Genomic DNA, 16,278 nt, shown 5'->3' with positions numbered 1-16,278 from the left:
TTTTCTTTTCTTCTTTCTTTGTCTTGCTCTATCACTCAGGCTGGAGTGCAGTAGCATAATCATAGCTCACTGCAGGCTCAACCTCCTGGCCTCAAGTGATCCTTCTGGCCTCCCAAAGTGTTACGATTGCCACCAGCTGGCGTACATAAACTTTTTTTTTTTAGAAAGGATAATACTAAGAGTTTAAAACATTCACTCAGATTTTAATAATCAATAAATATTTGTTATTCTTTGCCCTCATAAAATTTGCAGATTGTAAACAGGTCGACTTGTGCTTTCATTAAGACACTAATGTCTTAAGACACCAAGCAGAGTCCCTTGGAGAAGTTTTGGGAGAAAATTGGAGGTAGATGGGCTGTAGGGAAGGCATAAGAGCTTGTACTTTTACTAATCCTAAGGCAGAAGTTATCAAATACGGCTTGTGGATCCCTGGGAGTCCTTAGGCCATTTCAGAGTGTCCATAGGTCAAAACCATCTTCATAATAAGGGCACTGAGATATTGTTTGCGTTTTCACTGTGTTGATATTTGCATATTGGTCCAGAAGCAGTGGGAGGGCGGGGGAGTCAAACTCCTGGCCCCTTTGTCAAAATCAAGGTAGGGGCACTGGATTAGGGACACCAGACTGTGCTAGTAGTCACTGAATGCTTCACCACCACGGTTTTTAAAAAAATTTTTTAAAAGACGGTTGTGTTTACAAATGTTTTTGATGAAGCAGTATTATTTTGTCATCTTTACCCTCAAGAACATGCCTTTTTAAAATTCTATGTGATAAAATGGAAAGTGCTTACAAAAAACTTGTGCCACTTGCTAAAGTACAATGGTTGTCTCAGGAAGAAACTTTTTCCCATGGAACATTATTTTTGCTTGAAAGGACTATTGACAGATGAACTGGTTATTCAGACTTGGGTATTTGGTGGAAATTCCCCAAAAAATAAATGAAGTAAGTGCATCGCTTCAAGGAAAATAATTGACAATATTTGTTACTGTATTAGTCTCATGCTGCTGATAAAGACATAGCCAAGACTGGGTAATTTATACGGGAAAAGGGGTTTAATGGACTTAGAGTTCCATGTGGCCAAGGAGGCCTCACAATCTTGGTGGAAGGCAAGGAGGAGCAAGTCACATCTTACGTGGATGGCAGCAGACAAAGAGAGAGCTTGTGCAGAGAAACTACTCTTTATAAAACCTTCAGATCTTGTGAAACTTATTCACTATCATGAGAACAGCACAGGAAAGGGTTGCCCCCATGATTCAGTTACCTCCCACTGGGTCCCTCCCACAACCTGTGGGAATTCAAGATGACATTTGAGTGGGGACACAGACAAATCATATTATTTCACCTCTGGCCCCTTCAAATCTCATGTCCTCACATTTCAAAATAAATCATGCCTTCCCAACAGTCCCCCAAAGTCTTAACTCATTTCAGCATTAACTCAAAAGTCCACGTTCCAAAGTCTCATCCAACACAAGGCCTAAGAACACATAGGCCCTTCTGCCTATGAGCCTTAAAATGAAAAGCAAGTTAGTTACATCCTAGATACAATGGGGTACAGGCATTGGGTAAATACAGCGATTCCAAGTGGGAGAAATCGGCCAAAATAAAGGGGCTATGGGCCCCATGCAAGTCTGAAATCCAGCAGGGCCGTCAAATCTGAAAGCTCCAAAATGATCTCCTTTGACTCCATGTCACACATCCAGTTCATACTAATGGAAGAGGTGGGTTCTCATAGTCTTGTACAGCTCTGCCCCTGTGACTTTGTAGGGTACAGCTTCCCTCCTGGCTGCTTTCATGGGCTGGCATTGAGAGTCTACAGCTTTTCCAGGCACACGGTGCAAGTTGTCAGTGGATCTACCATTCTGGGATCTGGAGGATGGTGGCCCTTTTCTTACAGCTCCACTAGGCAGTGCCTCAGTAGGGACTCTGTGTGGTGGCTCTGACCCCACATTTCCCGTCCACACTGCCCTAGCTGACGTTCTTCATGACAGCCTGCCCCTGCAGCAAACTTCTCCCTGACACAGGCATTTCCATGCAACTTCTGAAATCTAGGTGGAGGTTCTGAAACCCAAGTTCTTGACTTCTGTGCACTGGCAGGCTCAACACTAATAGAAGCTGCCAAGGCTTGAGGCTTGCACCCTCTGAAGCCGTGGCTCAGGCTCTACATTGGCCTCTTTCAGCCACAGCTGGAATGGCTGGGACATAGGGCAACAAGTCCCTAGGCTGCACACAGAACAGGGACCCTGGGCCTGGCCCACAAAACCACTTTTTCCTCCCAGGCCTCCAGACCTGTTACGGGAGTGGCTGCTGTGAACACCCCTGATTCCCTGGAGGCATTTTCCCCATAGTCTTGGGGATTAATATTCAGCTCCCGGTTACTTATGCAAATGTCTGCACCTGGCTTGAATTTCTCCTCAGAAGATGGGATTTTCTTTTCTATCGCATTATCAGGCTGCAAATTTTCTGAACTTTTATGCTCTGCTTCTTTTATAAAACTGAATGCCTTTAACAGCATCCATGTCACCTCTTGAATGCCTTGCTACTTAGAAGTTTCTTCCACCAGATACCCTAAATCATCTCTCTCAAGTTCAAGGTTCCACACATCTCTAGGGCAGGCGCAAAACGCCTCCAGTCTCTGTGCTAAAACCTAACAAGAGTCACCTTTGCTCTAGTTCCCAACAAGTTCCTCATCTCCATCTGAGACCACCTCAGCCTGGATTTCATTGTCCGTATCATTATCAGCATTATCCTGGAAGATTTGGGAATTGTTATTGCATGGGGTTAGGGGGTCTTTATGCGCAAACACATATTCTCAAAGGACACCGAAAGTATAAATGCCTTTAGGTGGAGTTAGGGAGTAAATGGCATTAAAAAGGAGTCTCAAAACTTGAAAACAGTCTCATGTCACAGTAGTCCATGCAACATGAAGTCACCTCTGGTATAGACCACCCCTACTTCTGGACTGCGCCCCAGGGCGCTCCTCACTCTCTGCTTGTTACGTTTTCCATTTATTCACAGCTCTTCAGTCATCCGCCTAGACTCTGTCTTGCTTCAAACTGCCCATGATGATTGGTTTAAGGTATATTTGCTGCTTCTCCCCTTCTCTCCATTTTTGACATTATCATCTTTCCTTAAAGACCACCTCCTCATACCACTTTTTACTTATGACTAAGTCCTATGATTTTCAGGTGTAAAATTAGTGAAATTTAGACACCGGAAAGAGAATGTGGGTAAGTGAAAGGGTAGGACACACTGCTTTAGAGACCATTTACCTAAATTTCTGGGTGTGTGTGAAAATTTGCGAGGTACTTCTTTCTCATGGAGCACATTGTTTATGTTCACATTCATGCACATAAATACCTCAATAGTAGTGAGGCTTCACTTGCATTCAGTCGCATTCTCACAGTACCTGACGTTCTTCCATTGTCTTCTTCCAGACTATTTGGGCACATGATTTGCTTCTCATGAATGTACCTAATACTTGTGTTCAGCTTAAAATTAATCAACAGATCTTCTGAAATGCTTGAAGTAAAAGAAAATACTCTTTTGATAAAGCCATACTCCTAGACCATTGGAAATACAAGTATTATTTAAAAAAATCATCTCATAGATAAGTGCCATTGTAGTTAAACTACTTGCTTGCTGGGGATAGAACAAAGACATAATCCAAGTGGCTTCACTTGCCATCACTGATATTTTTCCATTTACTGTGCCTGTAAAGGACTCCAGTTTGGTTGAATATGATGGAATTATTTCAGATTGAGTTGCTAGAAATAATCCTGCTCTGAAAAACCTAGAGATGCACTGTAACAATGTCCCTGTCTTTTTAGTAAATTAGCAAATAAAAAAAGAGTACTTTGGATCCAGTAGAGGAAATAGGCAAATGAACAGTACACCTATCAAGACTTCTTACTTTTTTTTTTTTTTTTCCTTGAGACGGAGTCTCACTCTGTCGCCCAGGCTGGAGTGCAGTGGTGTGATCTTGACTCACTGCAACCTCTGCCTCCCAGGTTCAAGAAATTCTCCTGCATCAGCCTCCCAAGTAGCCGGGATTACAGGCCTGCACCACTACACCTGGCTGATCATTTTTAGTAGAGATGGAGTTTCACCATGTTGGCCAGGTTGGTCTAGAGCTCCTCACCTTAAGTGATCCACCCACCTCAGCCTCCCAAAGTGCTGGGATTACAGGGATGAGCCATCACTCCTGGCCAAACCTTAACTTTTGTATATTAATTTAATGTTCTTAGTTTTTGTTGATAGTTAAATTTTATGTAGATGGTTGTCATGCCTAAGGTAGGAAGAAATATTTTCTGTGCAGGAGTGAAAATAGCCTAGAGTTCCGTTTTGTGTGTATTTGTGGGTTTCTTTGTGTTTTTGTTTCTTTCTTTCTTTGTTTTTTGAGACAGAGTCTCACTCTGTTGCCTAGGTTGTAGTGTATTGGTGCAGTCACGGCTCATTGCAAACTCCCCCTCCTGGGCTCAAGTCATTCTCATGCCTCAGCCTTAGCTGCGATTACAGGCATGCACCACCATGCCCAGCTAATTTTTGTATTTTTAGTAAACACGGGGTTTCACCATGTTGGCTTGGCTGGTCTCGAATTCCTGATCCACCTGCCTCAGCTTCCCAAAGTGCTGGGATTACAGGTGTGAGCCACTGTGCCTGGCCCCGTTTTTTCCTTCTGAGACAGGGCTTTGCTCTGTCACCCAGGCAGGAGTGCAGTGGCACAAACAGCTCACTGCAGCCTTGACCTCTCTGGGCTCAAGTGATTCTCCTGCATCAGCCTCCTAAGTAGCTGGACCCATGGGTCTATGCCACCAACCCTGGCTATTTTTAAAAGATTTTTTGTGGAGATGTGGTCTTACCATGTTGCCTAGACTGATCTTGAACTCCAGGGCTTAAGTGATCGTCCTACTTTGACCTCCCAAAGTGCTTGGGGTGGCACCCAACCTAGAATTCTGTTTTTGATCTTTATCATGCATATGATTTTTGTATGGGGGCTTATTCATGGTATCCAGGTCAAATGAGTGTTGGTTCTCTGCACTGTCTTCAGTGGGCTTTGCCATTTTGGAGAGTATCCGAGAGTTATAAGAAACACTTAGATACTCTCAGATCATCCAAAAGTATCTGAGAGTATCTGAAATACATAATAAATGTGTTTATTAGTAAATGAGGAAATATTTACTGAGTACCTATTATGCTTTAGCTAGTTGCAGTAACTACAGCCAACAACATGAGTTTTTTGAAAATAAATTTTTTGCATGTTGTTAGGTGTTAGTAACAGTAAATTATACAATGTTGCTTTTGTTTTTATTATTAATAGAGAGCATTAGTTATTTTTTCTTTCCAAAAAAAACTATTGATAAAAATGTGTTCCTTCTCTATGAAGTAATTTGTTCCCCTTTTATGAAATAACTCAGTGATCTCTTTATTTATGTATTGTAACCATATGTATACAGCCAGAAGTTATTCTTCTCTACCCTCCCTCCCACAACTAAACAGCTTTGGGCAGCAGCATGCAATCTTTTTGCTATTAAGTTTCTGTGAAGTAAGGCCAAAAAGCTTTAAACATGTTTTGACCAAGATGGTTTAGGAGTCTGGTTATGTCTCAGTTTGCTCTGACTGACTTCACTGAATAACATCTTGGATTGTCAATGAAGTTTTGTGTAATGTATGCTTTTTCACACTTGAGCTCATACTACAAGATATTCTTAGGCTGATAAATGTATCTCCCACCCAGTGTAAAATAGAGAACTCTCAATTTAGGAGAAACCTCCCTGCTCAGAAACTGGTCTCCCTGTCTTAGATTTTTACCAGGACATGGTAGATTCCTGTCCTTTTTTTTCTTCGGAGGCTTGGACTTGCTACCTTTTTTACTATTTTTTGAAATTGTCCATTTAAAAAATTAATTTTGTGAAAATTTTAAACAGTTTCCAAATTACCAAAAAGTTGCAAGAACAGTGCAACTGTCTTATGCATCCCGAAGTTTTGGAGAGTAAGTTGCCAACATGGTGCTTCATTGTCCTCAAATATGACAAGGACATTCTCGTACATAACCCAGTATGTATAATAAAATCAGAAAATTAACATTGACGTCTTACTACCATCTAATCCTCATAAGAGAGGTCTGTGAAAACTAGTCAACTGGCAAAAAAGATAAAATTTTAGTACTGCATTGTAGAAAAAAGATCTTGATAATTCTCAGTTGAGAGAAGGTGTAAGTATATAATATCAGAAAAATATGTACACTTAATGTAAACTGAATGGCAAATGAAGAGGCAAGAGAAAATGATCATGATAATGGGGCTGCTGTCCACATGTTTCTCTAGCAATCTCACAATGTGTCTTCCTTCACTTTGATGCTGATCTCTTCTGTGATGGATCACTTGACCACTAGATAGCGCTAGCCTTTGACTTTGCAGTTGGCTCTGGTACCTCGTCTCAGAGTCAGCTGTTTTGGTCTTGTTGGTTTGCTTCTTGATGTAGCTTCTGAGAGTTTGGTTATTCAGTACCACTGTAGACATTTCAGTACATCAGAAGGATTCTTTCATGTATGTGGGTTGCAGCTGCCCACTGCACTATACAGATGGTCTCACCTGAGTGAGTGTCCAGCCTTATTGCTCTGTTGCTGAAGAGTGAGAAGATTTGCTCTCTGTGATCAAATAGGCTACTTTTTCCTTTAATTTTATTCCTGAGCAAATAATCCTAAAGAGAGTTCTTCATATAATTTTTCTCTGATTTACATTATAAAGTGCCATTGTCAAAGTGGTATTATGTCGTGAAATAGATATGCTAAAGAACAGTTCTTCATAGAAGAAGTGAAAAGGCTTATCAATAAGGCTAGTTCTTTGAAAGAACTATTATAGGAAATGAAAACTTTTTCTGGTAGGTTTTTATTGTACATGTTTATGTAAATGTGGATTAGGTTTAAATTTTTTTGAACATTTAAAGAAATTCAAGAAAAAATTCACACATCCTATCACCTTATCAAAATGACTTAAGTTCTTTATTGTTTATATGTGTATTTGTATAACTATTACAATAAGGACTTATTTCTATTACAAGTTATACATATAGATTCTGATTGTGATATATGTTCTTTAAGGCTCTTGCAGACCAATTTGAAGATAAAACTACATCTGTATTGGAACGCCTAAAGATTTTCTATTGCTGTCAAGTACCACCTCACTGGGCCATTCAGGTAGTTTTGTTGTTTGTCATTGGGTATGGAAAATACTTGGCATTAGAAAGGTAAATTGCATTATAAATTGATCATTTCAATTTATGTTTGAATTTTCAAATATTTTGCTGATATAATAAATTTATCTACCTGGGAATTGCTAACTACTTCAAATTGCTATTTTGATTAAAGTGATATTAGACTCATAAAACATTTTTAAAAAGAATTTAAAACTATATGAAATAGAATCCTAGAAATTATAGGAGAATCATAAGTGCTTGCATTTTCAAAGTAACTTTTTTTTTTTTTAAGGGATGAGGCCTTGCTTTATTGTCCAGGTTGGAGTGCAGTGACAATTCACAGGCGAGATCACTGTGCATTACAGCCTTGAACCCCTGGGCTGAAGCAATCACTCCTGCCTCAGCCTCCTGAGCAGCTGAGACTACAGATGTGCACTACCATACCTGGCTTTGAAATAATTTCTTATACTAAAATTATTTTAAGGACTTTCTACCAAAGAAGGAATCTTTTAACCAAGTTGCTTACAAAAAGCAAAAGAAAGAATTTATTTGGTATACTTTATGTTGTGAGATACACATGACTACTCTCTTCTTCCTGAGGGTATGAGAATACCTACTGTAGCTCCTAATCCACATGCTGAGGTGGGGATTCTGGCCCCTTGTCTACATAGTTCTCCTGTATTATAGGTGTAACTCCCTATGTTGTAAAATTTTAGCACCGAAAATAACTTAGACACCTGGTCCAGTTTCTTTTTTTTTTTTTTTTTGAGATGGAGTCTCTCTCTGTCCCCCTGGCTGGAGTGCAGTGGCGCGATCTCGGCTCACTGCAAGCTCTGCCTCCTGGGTTCACGCCATTCTCCTGCCTCAGCCTCCCGAGTAGCTGGGACTACAGGTGCCCGCCACTGTGCCCGGCTAATTTTTTGTATTTTTAGTAGAGACAGGGTTTCACCGTGGTCTTGATCTCCTGACCTTGTGATCCGCCTGCCTCGGCCTCCCAAAGTGCTGGGATTACAGGCGTGAGCCACCGCGCCCGGCTCTGGTCCAGTTTCTTAATGTTACAGAGAAGAAATTGAGGCTCAGTGCAATTAGCTTTCCAGTGTTGATCACACAAGTGTACGTGAACTAGGTTTCTAGTTTCCTCACTTTTAGTCTCCTTTACCTCTTTTCCTTAGCTTTTCATTGGGTTGTAATTATATCAGCTAACAACAACCAACTTTTACTGCATACTTAGTATGTTGCATACATTTTATTCTGTATTCCACACATATTCTCTTATTTTATTGCAACAGTTTTTAAAAATATCTGTTTTACACATGAGGAAACTAAGTCACAGAGAGGTTAGTGTAGTCAGATGGAGCCAGCCAGGGGATTACAGATGATTTATCTACTATTGTCATTTTAATCAGTTTTCTGTCCTCTCTATCATGGATCATACACATAGGTAGTGAGTTAGAAACATAAATGCCAACCTACCATCCAATTGTTCAAAATCCTCATTATAAGACTTCTTAGAGTAGGTTATATTCTTAAACACAGGGTGAACTCGGAGGTTTATTATGCGTTGGAGTTCAGTTTACATATTGAAGGAACCTCAATAAAACATAAACAAGTAAAAAAGCTTTGTGATATCTCAAAAGGAATAGCTTCTTCATTAAGAATGTGTTAACAGCTGGAATTTTTTAGTGTGTTTTTGCCTCTGATCTGTGAAATTTGTTAGGTGCTTTATATTATGTGGTTTGGTGGATAAACATTTCAGAATGAGCTGTTATGACAAAATGTATCTATTGTGGGTGTTGCTTTTTGTCTTTTTCTGAACAGAAATATTAGGAAACTTAAATATTGTTCAAACTGAATTTAGGCCAAATGCTTATCTGCTTAGCAAGCTGTGGATTTCAGGATCTTCAGGCAGTTAGATAAGGATCCTTTTTCATTAGGAAGTTAATTACTTTTTCTGGCATCATGGGGACTAACCATATCTTTGTGTATTATTTTAAAGATTGAGAAATAACAGAACAGTTTATTATAAAAAGAGAATTAGTCTCTACTTTGCTACTAGGTAGCCATATCATCTTGGATGTCATCAACTTTCTTAATCTTTTAAATGAAGATGTACTGCTCACTGCATAAGCACTAAGATTTATTCCAGCTCTCACATCCTATGGGCAGTTTTTGAAAATGTCCAATTATACTCTCTAAAATATCCAAATTCTCCTGTATTTCATGGGTTACTGATGTATTGGACCATTCTCATTATTTACTTTGATAATCTGTAGCTTATAATTTTTAGGTATATTTCATTTACTTTCTGATATTGTCAGTCCCAGATTTTCTGGGCTTAACTCTTAAATATGTATTGAATTTTCAGAGTAGTAAAAGTATACTTACGAGAGAGCAACACAGCTCTCTCTAATATGAAACTACACCTTATTCTAACCTTACCTACTTTTTTAAACCTTAAAATTTTTTTTTTTCCATTTGTGTAGGTGCTAACACTTACAAACCATAATATATTTATTTTTAAATATGTTTAACCTTCACTGACCTTAACTCAGTTTGCTCTTTTTTCAATCTGCCAGGGACTGGGAAATTAGAAAGCTAAGTTTGTTAGAATGTGCTTGAAATAAATCTAAGTAGCTTTGAGTGAGAAAGAGCTAGATATGATGCCCTTCTGAATACAATTCAGCAGGGCTAATGCATAGATTTTATGTCATCTCTATTGACTGCTCAGAGTTTTAAAAATTAATTTATTGGATCTCAGCCTCATAAATTGAGATTGTTGTATACAGACTGTCTAGGTAAAAAAGAAATACTGATTTTTGCTTTTTAAGTTCTTAGAAAAAAATTGGATATATTTTAGTATTTTCAACAGTTTCTATATTGTTCTTTAATCCTTATACCCTATAAAGAGGCTTGTTTTCTAAAGTAAAAGTATGTATTGAATTATTACAAACTTCTAAGTAGTAGAGATTCTAGAAATTATACATTTATTACAATAAGCAGACCCCTAAAAAGGCAGATTAGGTATACCTGAAAGTGAAACAGAAATCTTTCTTTACACCAAGAAGTATTAATTATTTTAACTTGATTTTTCTAGCGCCAACTTGCAAGTTTGCTCTTTGAGTTGGGATGTACCAGTTCAGCCCTTCAGATATTTGAAAAGCTAGAAATGTGGGAAGATGTTGTCATTTGTTATGAAAGAGCCGGGCAGCATGGAAAGGTACGTAATAGTCAAATCTGATGTACTGGTGAGAGCCTTCCCTCTGGGAGCATCTTCTCACTTGTTTTGTTTTTCAAGCCCACTTTTGCCAGTGTTCACTTATATTGCTTTTTTTCACTTTTTTCCAGAAAACTTTTAAATGTTTTCTCTGATTTCCATTGGAACAGATTATTTTGTGTGTATGCGTGGTGGTATGTGTATTTAGAAGAGAAAAGTGGACTGAGATTGGGATTTGACATGTAAGAGACTAACAAGAGCTTTGAAGATGTGGCATTTTCGTTTCTTTCCTTTACTCACCTTCTCCCGTAGGATAACTTCAAAGTGAAATATTTGGAATTATTTTAATGATCACTGGGTTGCCTGATGATCAGATGCTGTGGGCCTCAAGGGAGGTTACCTAGGAGAGAGAGTGAGAGCAGTTGGCTTGGTCTGTAAAAGAAAATCCAAAGGGTGTGAAGACCCCTCTGGAGGCAGAAGAGTTGTCAAGTGTGTAATGCACATTTAATTCCACCCTGAAATTGGGTCAGGAGGGAAAATGTTGCAATATTTGCATCTGTTATTAATCTATTGTTTTTTCCTCTCATCCATAAACAGAATTTTAAGAAGAATAAGGGGCTCTGCATTATAGGTCACTTTAAAAACTGACACATTGAAATCATATGTTAAATTTTGGATTAAAAATTTAGAAGACTTAAGTTGACTACACAGGCAAGCAGAGTAAAGCCCACAAACTAGATCATTTATACCTACAGTCAACCTTTTGCCATCACCCTAAAAAAGAGCAATAGTGGTTCAAGCATGTGTTTTTCTTAAATACCTTCCTAAATATGTCTATTTTAGATTAATAGTGAAAGTTGCATTTCTTTCACTAATCAATTAATGGCAGTGAAGGTCTTTGAATTGTATTGACTTAAGGAGAAACCAGAATAAGAACAAAGTTTTACTGTGGAAGATTTATCGACTGGGCATGGTGGTTCACACTTGTAATCCTAACACCTCAAGAAGCTGAGGTGGGAAGATCGCTTGAACCCAAGAGTTCAAGACCAGCCTGGGCAACCAAGTGAGACCCCCATCTCTACAAAAAAAAGAAAAAAAAAGAAAAAAAATTAAAAATTAGCTGGGTGTGATGGTGCATGCCTGTAATCCTAGCTACTTGGGAGACTGAGGGAGGATGATCACTTGAGCCTGGGAGGTTAAGGCTACAGTGAGTTGTGATCACCCCACTGCACTGCAGCCTAGATGACAGAGCGAGACCCTATCTCAAAAAGAGATTGATAGAGTTATAATGTTTTTATCCTGGAAAAGAACCCCATAAACATCCATTCTAGCTCCCTCCTTTTGTAAATAAGGAAAGGTTTCCCTTATGATTTGCTTCAGATCACAAGCTGGTTATTGACTACTTGCAAGGTAGTATGGCATAGTGGCTAAAAGCATAGCCTCTGGTCTCTGGCTTCCGGTAGTCAAATGCCAGCCTTGCTTCATGCTAGCTTTGTGATATTGGGCAAGTTGCTTTCATCTTCCTTGTCTTAGTTTCCTCATCTGGAAGCACTTAATCTATTTGCTTTATAGGTTTTTGTGAGATAATGTATGTAAAGTACATACAATAGTGCTTACCTCATAAGGTGACATGAGTGCTTGCTGCCGTTACTTGCTATGATTCTATGAGATGTTTTTTCTTCATATTTTAATGTCTCTAAAATTGGAATGTATTTAACAATTGATGGCATCTTCCTTTTGCTCTAAGTCAGGTGACTATCCTGTCAGGTTGTCCATACTCATGCATGTGAAAGCTAATTATAGCTACATTTAGGCCACCATTTCAGTTGAGTTGTGGACACGGTGTCAGCACTACGTATGTTGTGTTTAATTGCCATTTAAAATATCTTCAAAAGGATTTCATTATGATTTGACACTGAAACAAAAAGTTATTGAATACAGAGAAGAAGAGAAAGTAGAGAAAAGAAAATTTGGTGTTACTGAAATAAACATTTGCCACTGGATAAATCATCTCAGTTCCATTTACTTTTCTTTAAAAGCAGCAACCAAGTACTTTATGGGAGCCAAGAAAGAAGGATACCCAAAAGTAGATGAAGCTTTGTTTTGTACTGAGATGTATAAAGAAAGGTTGTCATTTAAAATGTCAAGCAACGTATTGAAGGCAGGAAGAATTGCCAAATTAGTAATGTATTTCTTCGGCGACTTAAATATCTTTTTAGTGCCCATTGTCTGACACTAAAGTAGTACTCAGATGTTTGTTTAACAAAGGAATGAGTGGATGAATGAATATCTTGACTTAAAGTCTGATGTAGTTCCCACTGCATCATTCTTTACTGTGCTAGTCTTTACATTGGCCAAGAAATAAGTAATAACTTTATATAAAAATATGGTAGTTTCTGAAATAGTAATATTTGAAATAGGCAAGTTGATAAATCACAAATACTCAAAACATATTTTAGAATATTAATTTACTTATTTTTAGAAAGTATGGAAAGATGAGACTTTCCTTAATTGCAGGAGAAAAAACATAATGAATCTGTCCCCTTCAGAGAAAGGATTTGACTATGTCTCCCTAAGCAGTTGTGATGATGATTATTTTTTTAAATGTGTACATGACCTTGTAAGAATTGTCTGTAATAGGCTGGGTGCCATGGCTCATGCCTGTAATCCCAGCACTTTGGGAGGCTGAGGCAGGTGAATCACGAGGTCAGGAGATCATGACCATCTTGGCCAACATGGGGAAACCCCATCTCTACTAAAAATACAAAAAATTAGCTGCACGTGGTGGCAGACGTCTGTAGTCCCACCTACTCGGAAGGCTAAGGCAGGAGAATGGTGTGAATCCGGGAGGTGGAGCTTGCAGTGAGCCAAGATCGTGCCACTGCACTCCAGCCTGAGTGACAGAGTGAGACTCCGTCTCAAAAAAAAAAAAAAAAAGAATTGTCGGTAATAATGACAAATGCTTCTATTTCTAAATCCTTTAGAAAATGTGCATATTTACAGTTTTAGACATGTATAGTCATTTACTTTGTCTTGTTTTTTGTGAGTTTTAGCCAAACACTCCCCAAAATCTTGATCTTAAAAGTTGATTTTAGTATTTTATTTAACCGATAAAAGACCTCCTTTACCTGTTTTTCTTATGCTATATTTGCAGATTTTTTTAACCACAGACCCTAAAAAGTTTTGCTATAATTTAGAAGCGAATGTTTTATTTCTAAAACAGCTGATATTCTTTTGGTCATGTGCCAGTAGTTGTCACCACATTTTGATTTAACTAGAAGTCTATGAAATTGTAATCCTTGCATTTAATGCTCAATTGGCATAATTTATTTTTAAAAGGTGAATTTGGAGAAATGTTTAATTCTAATTATTTTGTTCTGGTGCTCATGTTTACACTCTGCTGTTGTAGGGTATTAGAAATTCTGGCTTAGAAACTACCTGCATACATTCTTGTTATTTAATGACCATAGGCAAAATAGCTAAGATTAATTTTGCTCCACGTTGGTATCAGAACTGGTTTTCACCTGTTAGTATTTAGTATGTAAAGGTTATCTGACCCACTTATAGCAATTTCCCCTAGCTGATGGATGTATTCTTACTTTGTTGAGCAAATTTGATTCTAAATGAGAGACAAAGACTGAGAGTGAGTGGTTAGGAATAGATAAGGGTTGGGACCTCTCTTGTTTTCTCTTGTTTCTAGGAAGCAAGGCTTCCCTGAGATTACATGGTCATATCTTTTATTATGCTGCATTTGCAGATCATTGTAATCATGGACTCAAAAAGTTTTCCTTTAAATTGCAAGTTAACGTTGTATTTCTAAAACAGCTGAGACTTTTTTAGCAGTTGGTTTGAATTTCCTGTTTTGGGGGCTTTTTTTTTCTTCTATCCTAGAGATTCTTTTTTTTTTGAGACGGAGTCTTGCTCTGTGGCCCAGGCTGGAGTGCAGTGGCCGGATCTCAGCTCACTGCAAGCTCCGCCTCCCGGGTTTACGCCATTCTCCTGCCTCAGCCTCCCAAGTAGCTGGGACTACAGGTGCCCGCCACCTTGCCCGGCTAGTTTTTTGTATTTTTTTAGTAGAGACGGGGTTTCACCGTGTTAGCCAGGATGGTCTCCATCTCCTGACCTCGTGATCTGCCCGTCTCGGCCTCCCAAAGTGCTGGGATTACAGGCTTGAGCCACCGCGCCCGGCCTAGAGATTCTTTATACAGTTTAAAAGATTTTCCCAGAAGTTCTTTCCCCATACTATAACCAGAATAGTCTTCCTAAAGACAAATTTGCCGTGTCATTCTCACCCCAAGTAACTTCTCTCCGTTTTTCCAGGGTTAAGTCTGAGCTGTTTAGAATGAGTGACTTACAGACAACTTTATTTATTTATTAATTTAATTTAATTTAATTTATTTATTATTTAGAGATGGAGTTTCGCTCTTGTCGCCCAGGCTGGAGTGCAGTGGCACGGTCTTAGCTCACTGCAACCTCCACCACCTGGGTTCAAACGATTCTCTTGCCTCAGCCTCCTGAGTAGCTGGGATTACAGGTGTGTGGCCCATGCCTGGCTGATTTTTGTATTTTTAGTAGAGATGGGGTTTCTTCGTGTTTGTCATGCTGGTCTCGTACTCCTGACCTCAGGTGATCCGCCCGCCTCGGCCTCCCAAAGTGCTGGGATTACAGGCGTGAGCCATCGCGCCCAGCCTCACTTTATGATCTGGCTCCTGTTTCCGTTGCCAACTGCATTTTCTCCTTCCTTTTTTACCCTGCTTCTTACCTACTCTGTCATCCAGGTTGCACCTGAAGTTCCAGCAGAACTTTAATAACTTGAATGAAACTACTTGTAAGTTCTTGATTTTGCTGCACCGTCTCACCTCAGACCTTTGTAATTGTTGTTGTCTGTCTAGAACGTTTGTCTTCCTTCACTAACTGCTACTTATTCTTTAGGAGATTGCTCTCTACAGAGAGCCTTCCCAGATACTTTCCTCCCACATTTCGTGGTGCTGTCCACCTGTGTACTTCTATAGCACCCAAACTACTCTGGTACCCCATTTGTTGGCTCATCTGATCTACTAAATGTAAGCTGCTTAAGAACCAGACCCGTGTCTATTAAAATAAACAGCTGTTGGCCAGGCATGGTGGCTCATGCCTGTAATCCCAGCGCATTGGTAGACTGAGGTGGGCAGATCACAAGGTCAGGAGATGGAGGCCATCCTGGCTAACACGGTGAAACTCTGTCTCTACTAAAAATACAAAAAAAAAAAAAAAAAAATTAGCTGGGCATGGTGGCACGCGCCTGTAGTCCCAGCTACTCGGGAGGCTGAGGCAGGAGAATCACTTGAACCTGGGAGGTGGAGGTTGCAGTGAGCCGAGATCGCGCCACTGCACTCCAGCCTGTGTGACAGAGCGACAATCCATTAAAAAAAAAAACAAAAAAAAACGATAAACAAAAAACAGCTGTTGCCCCAGAACCTAGCAAAGTTCTGGCATGTAGCAAGAAGTCAATCATATTTGCTGGATGAGTAACTAGTAAGTGATCACTGAATAGTTATCTCATTGAAGCAATCTCCATGAAGGACACTCCTTATAAATATCTGCACGTGGCAGAAGATACCCCTCCAACCACTGCTTTACTCTTCTCTCTCCAAAAACAAATTTTGAGATTCCTCTGCTCCCATTTGAACCTTCTAACTTTAGGAGTAGAAATAGGAGCAAACCTTCAAGAATTTTGATTCTTGCTCAGTAAATGCTAAGGACACTGTGAGCATATTATTATGTAATGCTATATTTTGAGTGCCTTATATGTACTGCATTCTTTATATAATTATTTTATAATTGTCATATGCGATTCATAACAACCCACAAAGTATGGGTTGTTTTTGTCAC

At 39.1% G+C, this 16,278-nt stretch overlaps 1 protein-coding gene across 2 annotated transcripts in view; it reads left to right on the top strand.

Annotated features, from left to right (window-relative positions):
• TTC27 (tetratricopeptide repeat domain 27) overlaps positions 1 to 16,278 on the top strand; it is a 195,695-nt gene that overhangs the window by 102,289 nt on the left and 77,128 nt on the right. For both annotated transcript variants that reach the window (XM_011935991.1, XM_011935992.1), the window contains exons 11-12: positions 7,099 to 7,194; positions 10,288 to 10,410. In XM_011935991.1, coding sequence (XP_011791381.1) covers positions 7,099 to 7,194; positions 10,288 to 10,410 — 219 coding nt within the window. The remainder of the gene's footprint in view (positions 1 to 7,098; positions 7,195 to 10,287; positions 10,411 to 16,278) is intronic.

Source organism: Colobus angolensis, unplaced genomic scaffold, assembly GCF_000951035.1.
Source record: "Colobus angolensis palliatus isolate OR3802 unplaced genomic scaffold, Cang.pa_1.0 Scaffold15, whole genome shotgun sequence".
Taxonomy (NCBI): Eukaryota; Metazoa; Chordata; class Mammalia; order Primates; family Cercopithecidae; genus Colobus; species Colobus angolensis.
This window is presented reverse-complemented; position numbering and strand designations above follow the sequence as displayed.